The sequence below is a fragment of the Myotis davidii genome, unplaced genomic scaffold (assembly GCF_000327345.1).
Source record: "Myotis davidii unplaced genomic scaffold, ASM32734v1 scaffold452, whole genome shotgun sequence".
Classification (NCBI taxonomy): domain Eukaryota; kingdom Metazoa; phylum Chordata; class Mammalia; order Chiroptera; family Vespertilionidae; genus Myotis; species Myotis davidii.
In genome coordinates this window covers 1,110,186-1,119,119 of record NW_006284245.1, presented here as the reverse complement: position 1 = coordinate 1,119,119, position 8,934 = coordinate 1,110,186, and the positions used below count along the sequence as shown (strand labels likewise).

At 33.8% G+C, this 8,934-nt stretch overlaps 1 protein-coding gene across 1 annotated transcript in view; it reads right to left on the bottom strand.

Moving 5' to 3' along the window:
* ZC2HC1A (zinc finger, C2HC-type containing 1A) overlaps positions 1 to 8,934 on the bottom strand; it is a 39,366-nt gene that overhangs the window by 6,052 nt on the left and 24,380 nt on the right. Inside the window, exons 8-9 of the mRNA XM_015568663.1 lie at positions 6,279 to 6,395; positions 2,826 to 2,933 (exon numbers count right to left, since the gene is read on the bottom strand). Coding sequence (XP_015424149.1) covers positions 2,826 to 2,933; positions 6,279 to 6,395 — 225 coding nt within the window. The remainder of the gene's footprint in view (positions 1 to 2,825; positions 2,934 to 6,278; positions 6,396 to 8,934) is intronic.

Below are 8,934 nucleotides of genomic sequence, written 5' to 3'. Positions count from 1 at the left end.
ACAGCAAGGATGGACCGGCTCCCGGCACCCCTGGTGGTCAGTGCACTCCCACAGGGAGAGGGCCACTCAGCCAGAAGCTGGGCTCATGGCTGGCAAATGCTGTAGTGGTGGTGGAAGCCTCTCCCGCCTCCACGGCAGTACTAAGGAGGTCTGACTGACAGCTTAGACCCGCTAGGGAGCAGGCCTAAGCCGTCAGTCGGACATCCCCTGAGGAGTCCTGGACTGCGAGAGGGCGCAGAATGGGCTGAGGGACTCCCCCCTCAAGTGCAGGAATTTCATGCACTGGGCCTCTAGTCAATAATAACCATAAATGTAAATAGATTAAATGTTCCAATCAAAACACATACGGTAGCTCAATTGATAAGAAAATATGACCCATATATATGCTTTCTACAAGACACACACCTTAGAGCAAAGGACACATACAAACTAAAACTGAAAGGATGGAAAAATTTTCCATGCTAATGAAAATGAAAAAAAAGCTGGGGTAGCAGTACTTATATCTGACACAGACCTCAAAGTGAAGGCCAAAGCAGGAGATAAGGAAGGCCACTTCATAATACTAAATGGATCAATACAACAAGAGGCTATAACTCTGGTACACATATATGCACCAAATATAGAAGCATCTAAATATATTAAAAAAAACTTCTGGAGGCTATCAAGGGAGAGATTGATAGCAATACAATCATAGTAGGGGACTTTAATACCACACTGACATCACTGGATAAATCTTCTAGACAAAAATCAATAAAGAAACAGCAATCCAAAGTGACACTCGAATTGGATCTAATTGATATCTTCAGAACATTCCACCCCAAAGCTACAAAATTACATTCTTCTCAAGTGCACATGGGACAATTTCAAAGATATACCACATGATAAAACACAAGCTAAATCTCTACAAATTCAAGAAGATTGAATAATATCAAACATCTTCTCAGACCACAATGGCATGAAATTAGAAATCAGCTACAATAAAAATGCTCAAAAACAATCAAACACATGGAGGCTAAATAGCATGCTATTAAACAATGAATGGGTTGCCAACGAGGTCAAAGAAGAAATAAAAGACACCCTAGAGACAAATGCAAATGAACACACAACAATCCAAAACCCATGGGACACAGTGAAAGCAGTCATGAGAGGGAAGTTTATAACACTACAGGCCAACCTAAAAAACAAAACAAGAAAAACTGGTAATAAGTTATCTAATGCCACAACTTAAGGAATTAGAAAGAGAACAACTCTAGAAAAGACTAGAATAAGTAGAAGGAAGGAAATAATAAAGATCAGTGAGGAAATAAATGACACAGACATCAAAAAAATAATACAAAAGATTAATAAACCAAGAGCTGGTTCTTGGAAAGGATTAATAAGATTCATGAACCTCTAGCCAAACTCACCAGAAAACAGAGAGAGAGGACTCAACTAAACAAAATCAGAAACATAAGAGGTGAAGTAACAACTGACCCCACATAAATACAAAGGATATTAAAATATTACAAATGACTTCATTCCAATAAATAGACAAAATGGACATATTCCTAGAAAACTACCACCTTCCAAAACTCAATCAGGAAGAATCAGAAAACTTGAATAGGCCGATAATTACTAATGAAATTGAAGCAGTAATCAAAAACCTCCCAGCAAACAAAAGCCCTGGTCCAGATGGATTCATGGGGGAAAGTTACCAAATATTCAAAGAAGAACTAACACCTATGCTCCTCAAACTATTCAAAAAAATTCCAAAAAGAAGGAATACTCTTGCTATGAGGCCAGCATTACCCTAATGCCAAAATAAGATAAATACATGACAAAGAAATAGAACTACAGGGCAATATCCTTGATGAACACAGACACTAAAATCCTCAACAAAATATTCTCAAATTGGATCCAACAATACATTAAAAAGATCACACAGCTGGCTGGGCTCAGTAGATAGAGCATCAGCCTGCCGACTGAAGGGTGCCAGGTTCAATTCCAGCCAAAGGCACATGCCTGGGTTGCAGGTTCAATCCCGGTAGAGAGTGTGCAGGAGGCAGCTGATCAATGATTCTCTCTCATCATTGATGTTTCTATCTCTCTCTTCTTTTCCCTTCCTCTTTGAAATCAATAAAGAAATATATATTTTAAAAATAAAATAAGATAAAAAGATCATACATCATGACCAAATGGAATATATTCCGGGGATGCAAAGCTGATATAATATTTGCAAATCAATAACTATGATACAGCACATAAGACAACTACAGACTGCAAAACAGACTACAAGACAAAAATCATAGATCGCCCTAATTGGTTTGGCTCAGTGGATAGAGTGTCGGCCTGTGGACTGAAGAGTCCCAGGTTCGATTCTGGTCAAGGGCATGTACCTTGGTTGCAGGCATATCCCCAGTATATAATTGGGACAGATTAGAAAGGGAAGTAGATGAATAATCACAACCTCAGTGGAGGGGTTTAAATGTATTAAAATGCTGCTGAAAATTACAACAGCAGTGGTTTAAAGAGTCTATTATTCACTTTGTGGAGATAAAAATAACCATGTTGCAGTTAAAAACGAAGACATGAAAAACAAATTAATCCAGTGGAAACAAACTATTCTTCAACATTTATAACAATAATTCTAACTACAAAGTATAGGTCAATATTATTTATGTCCAAACTATTTCTTTAGCAAACAAATTAAAAGCCAGATTAAATAAAAAACAAAAGAAAAAAATCAGATTTTCTATCAAAGCCTGGTACATTTTTGTATATGGTCCTTGGAAAACTACACATTTCATTTTTTATTTTGGTTATTAAAATACCAGGGCTAAACATACCTGGCTATGTAACTCTCACCATATGTTTTTCTCTTGCTTGTAAGGACACCTGAGGCAGGATTTCGTGCCAAACTAGGTGGTGTGGAATTTCGAGGTTTGATGTTAGCGCTAGAAAGGGAAAAAGGTGGCAATGAAAAAGTATTGAATAATAATCATTTACTTCTCAAATTGCTATTTGCATTAGAAAAATAATTAGAAACTGTAGACAGGTTAAGTCAAAAGATTAAAATTCAAATAATTATTTTTAAATGGAAAACAATAGTAGTTAAAACTAAAGATAAGCCAAAGCATTTTGCATTTACTATCATTCTCTTGATGGTATATAAAATCAATTAAAATATGTATATATGCTTTACATGAAATGTTTAAGTTAATCATTCTGAAAATCTTCAAGTTATCTACAGTTTAATATCGACAGTTCCCTCAAAATAAAGATGTGGTTTGTTAAATGCCTACAAATAATTTTTAAATAATATGTTAAGCATATGAGATGTGATAAAAAAAAAAACAGCTACCCACTTTACACATCAGCTAGCTATTTTAAAAAGTAATATTCAATATATGAAAATCTGTTGTGAGGAATATCAACTCAAATAAATGGGTTAATACAATTTTCCCTTTAAAAACTTAATTTCACTAACTACACAGTCTGGGCTATCACTGTCAGTAGTGGGAAAGTTTTGGTGAGGACATCCCTGATTCCCTTTCTGAGACTTCAGGAATCCAAGGAAAATAAGGTGGTCGTATGACAGTTAATGGTGAAAGGATGGGTTCTGAGATGCAGATGACTCTGCATTCAAATCCCAACTGCTATAACCAACTCTGTTAAGGTGGTCAACCTCTCAGAGACCAAAATCCCTAATTTATAAAATGGGACCATCCTCACTTATCTTATAGGATGTTACATGATTTAAATTGCAATTTATATGAGCATTTAGCAATGCTGCTGCTGATAATACTATTATTATTACTATGGCTATTGCTGCTACTACAAATTCACATTTATGCAATGGTGCGTACTATATTTGGTATTGTCATATTTCTAATTATCTTCTTATAAATAAGCTTATTTATATATACCTTACATATAAACTTATTTAATCCTCAGAATACCCCTATGATGTAGGTAGAATTAATAACTGCACTTTACAAATGTGACAACCGAGGCGAAGAGTGGCTAAGTAACTTACCAAAGTGGCACGGCCAAGTGCATTGTTGAAGTAGCGGCTAGATGTTCAGTAAAGTATTAGTTTCTGCCCCCTCTTTAGAGATTTACTCGAATTTTTTCATTTCAGAGATAAGCAATGTTGTGATTTATAAACAAGCAAAATGCTTTCCAAATTTCCTTTACATAGAAAGTTCTTAAACTTTGGCTAAAATTCTTCTTTGTCTACTTATACAATAAAGTTGAATAGAATTTCCTAAAATTTTAAATAGCTACCATGAAAATAATGTAGGTAACACATCTACTATTTCTCAAACAATGCTATATGCTAAATATGATACATATGTAACTTTAATATTCACAAAAATCTCCGAAGATATTATTCCCATTTTAAAATTAAAGAAACTCATAGGCAGAGAGATTAAATAATTTGCACAATTATATGATTAACTTGAATTTAGGTTTTACAAACCTTATGTTTAATATGCAATACTATCATTCAGGGAGAGGCTGCTTTGAATAGTTACTTTAAATTATTCCTAAACTTCAACAAAAATCATCTTTTACCTTGGTACATAGATGATATCAAATGGTCCTCAAATAGTCACTGCAAGTCCATCTATGAGGTGTATTCTACTCTGCTATTAGATAGCCCCTCTAAGGATGTTGCAGAACTGCTACTGTGACTTTTTAGGAATTTAATTTCTAAAAAATAATTGCCAATAAATGGCAATTCCTCCAGTTGAAAGTCATAAGAGAAACAGAAAGGACTCATTTTTTATATTTTGGCTCTAGAAATAAGTCTTGTTAGAAATCCTATCACTTCCATATAACGTATGCATAAGATATACAGGTAATACAAATACGCGCGCAGACACACACACACACAATTTCACCATATCAACAATTTACAGTTGTTTAAATAATTAGGAAAAAATAAGATTATGAATAATAGCCACTATATTAAATGCCGACCACGTATTTTAGTAACATCTTCTAAAAGGCAGAATCTGAATGTTAGGAACCATTCTTAGATTCTGGGAAGAACTATCTTGATCAGCACTTGACACATGTTGCCCAGCCTCACCTGGTCGAATCTGCCCACTATATACAGTTCCAGCAGTTATGACAAGGTTTAATTTTGGAATGCACTTAATCTAGCTTACTGCTAGTCAGTGTTTCTTTCAGATCTGCTTCAGACAGCAGTAGTACAAAGAAAACTGGCTTAGGGCACAGATACTTCCTTCTAGGATTTATCATTAATTGCTTAAAAATAACTCAGGGCTGCTGGCTGCTAATATCTTCAAGACATGCTCCATCTTTATTTAATTGTATATCTAAATTTACTACTTTTCATACATGGTAAGAGAATATACGATAGTAGACCTTGGTTTAAAAGTTACCTAAGTGAACTCTAATAATGTATTTTTCACCTTTAATAAGTAACTTAATTTATTAGGCCCTAATTTCATAATGTTAAAATGAGAGGGCTAGACCTGTATTGGAGCCCACACTAGTAACCCTTGAAGTCTCACATGAAAGAGTTCCAAAGTGGATTTCACATCCTTTTCCTGTTTTATGTGGAATTCATAACCATCTAACAAAAAGACTGAGGTCCCTAGATGAAATGTTTCCTAAAATCGTTTTTTCGGGGCCTTAGCTGTTTTGGCTCAGTGGATAGAGCATCTGTCTGTGGACTGAAGGGTCCTGGGTTCGATTCCAGTCAAGGGCACATGCCTGGTCGCAGGCTCGATCCCCAGGAGAGGGCATGCAGGAGGCAGCTGATCAATGATTCTCTCTCATTGTTGATGTTTCTATCTCTCTCTCCCTCTCCATTCCTCTCTGATATCAATAAAAATATATTTTAAAAATAAAATAGAATTGTTTTTTCTGCCTTTTTATAACAATTCATCATCTACTTAACTAAAAGATAATCTAGTAATATATTATATACATGGCATAATATTCCCTATATTCTTCTTTTCAAAAATATTACTCCTACAAAATAAATGACAATTATTGAAGGTGACTGCTTTCTCAACCTCTAAAAATTAAAATCGAATGGAATAAAATGTATGCTCTAAAAACAGCTTTAGAACAATAGAAATGTTCACCAAAAATCAAGTCGTTTTAAGTCCTAAAAGATTATTTAGCACTTTGTGGCTTAAAAATCATTAAAGTAAGATTTTTTTTAAGTATAGGTATGTACAAGTTTATAGTATTCAGTATATAAAGTTTTTAAGGAAATATCTGAAATAGATTAACCAAACTGAGTTACAAATACTTACTTGTAAATGGGTAATAACTCATGTCTTTTGATGGCACTGTCTGATTTTGTGTCACTGCCATACAACCTTTGCACATGTCTTCCAGTTCGAAGTGGAGGGCCTAACTTGTCCATTTTACTATTAAAATATATAAAGGTGTACCCATAAGGAGATTGCTATGTTTGTTTCTTTATATAAATTTTTTTAAGGCATTATTCTGGTTCATCAGAAATCCAACCCCCAAGTTCTTAGTTATCTGACTGCCAGGTAAGGATTAATGTGACATCTTCAGATAGATCGCACAATGTCCATTAGTAGATATAAAAATTCTGACCATGCAGGTCACCTTGCCAGTTTTGGTGACTAGCCAAAGAAATGCCACATTGGTGCATAGCAGAGCAATGAAATTAATGAAGACGCTTAAGACAGCAGCTGTTTCAAGTAAAATTTGTGAAGTTAGATGGGAACTGAAAGTTATTCTAATAAATAAGACAAATCTGATGCTTAGTCTTATGGAGCTCCCAAATAACCTCACTTTTTACCTTCCCTAAATTCATAGAACCTTTCTCTTGTTTTCTTCTTTATTATTTATCATTTCCCCTGCATTTAAAAATTACAAATATAAACTAAGAAATCAAATAAATATGCATATCTTTATCCAATTTGACTTTCTAACAAAGAATGACTATTTTAGAAATTTAGCCAGAGAAACGTAAAAAAAGATCCTAAGTGAAAACAGTGGGTAGCAACTGAAAAATCACGTATGAAAACGTGAAGTGGCCTAGCCAATGTGGCTCTGTGGTTGAGCATTGACCTATGACCTGGGAGGTCACAGATCGATCCCCAATAGGAGGCGGCCGATCAATGATTGTCTCTCATCAATGATGTTCCTAGCTTTCTCTTCCTTTCTTAAATAAATATATATATTTTTAAAAAGAAGAAAGTAGCCACGCCAGAAGTGTAAAGGATCCCCATCTAGAGGGCAGTAGAGGAATTGCTGGTTTGTGAATATTTCATTCTTTCACATCAACCAAATAACCAAATCGTGTACTATCACCAACCAATATGCATCATCGTAGGGAACAGGGGAAATTAAATTAAATTATGAAATTAGGAGAACTACCTTAAAAGCCCACTGAATAACACCTCACTGCTTATTAACTTTAAAAGTATACTCTTTTTCAGGAATGCTTGCTTGCTCATTCATTCTTCCATATATTCACTGACAGTACAAATCCTGAGCACCTATATGTGTCAGGCACTGTGCTACATTCTGGGGATATCATGGTAAGTAAGAGAGATCTGATGCTTGTTCTTATGGAGTTTCATGTCTTAAAAAAAGAATCTCTTCATTTTTCTAGATTATAAGGGTCTCTAAGGAGGGACAGATTTCATCCATTTTTATGTTCTTTTACTATCCTGTACATGGCAGGCATTTTGTTGTAAAGGCTGATATTAATACTCTGCAGGTGGTGATGTTTACATTACTTAAAACATTTTAAAGTCTTTTTTAAAAAATGCCTTCATTAAATATATACTAAACAAAATTTCTAAAATATCAGAGATTAATTTTGAAGGTTAATTTTATTTGTGAAAGATAATTGGAAAAGTTACCTATTTGGAATTTAAACTAACAAATCAGAATTTTCTTTGAATTGTTTAACAATGATCAAAACATTAGTATTCCAACTGTTATTTTAACAAACTGTATCTGAATTTAGAATAAGAAATGAAAGATTTTATTTTCTTTCTCAGAATAAATTTAATAAAAATTAAAATGTAGAAAAATTTAAATCGCATTTTTAAGTCAGATTCCTTTAATATAAGAACTACTCAGATCTTACATATGATAAAACAAGTTCATTTTCAGAAAGGAGATATATAAAATCTAATACAAATCTAGAGGTAATTAATGGAAATATTCCGTGTATTCCATATATAAGATGATTGCCAGTATTTTAAGAGCGATCAGTTGGATTGAAGTCTTTCAATTCCTTTTGATAATATCACCACTTTTGCACATATAAGATGATTGCCTAATAGAAATGCAGGTTCTGATGATGATTTATCATGCCATATACCTGTTTTAAATTCAAGTCAATTGATTTATTTATCTACCTATACAAATATATATATGTATATGTATGTATACACATAAACACACACAATTAAAATGTTACTTAGGCTAAATGTAAGTAAATATTAGTCTTAAATGAAAAATCATGTAAACTTACATTCTGCTATTATTTGCTACTTTTCACTATGTCCATATCAAGGTATAACCAGACAAAAACTAAATTTATAAATTTCAATAATATAATCAAAATATTACCTATATAAAAATGTATACATATAAATACGTTATATGTAATTTACATTTACAATAATTATATATAAATATCTATAATAAAAGCATAAAATGCTAATTAGACCGGATGTCCTTCCGGACAACCTTTCAGATGAAGCCGGGGCTGCGAGGGAAGCCCAGGTCCCAGGTCCCGGGTGCCAGAGGGAAGCTGGTACCAGCAGCCAGGGGAAGGACGGCCTACCCTTGTACAAATTTCATGCATCAGGCCTCTAGTATACATATAAAATCTTATTTACACATATATTTTAAAATACTATGTAATAAAAGTCAATATTGGAGTAATTAATAAATTTTTTAAGTTAGTTTATA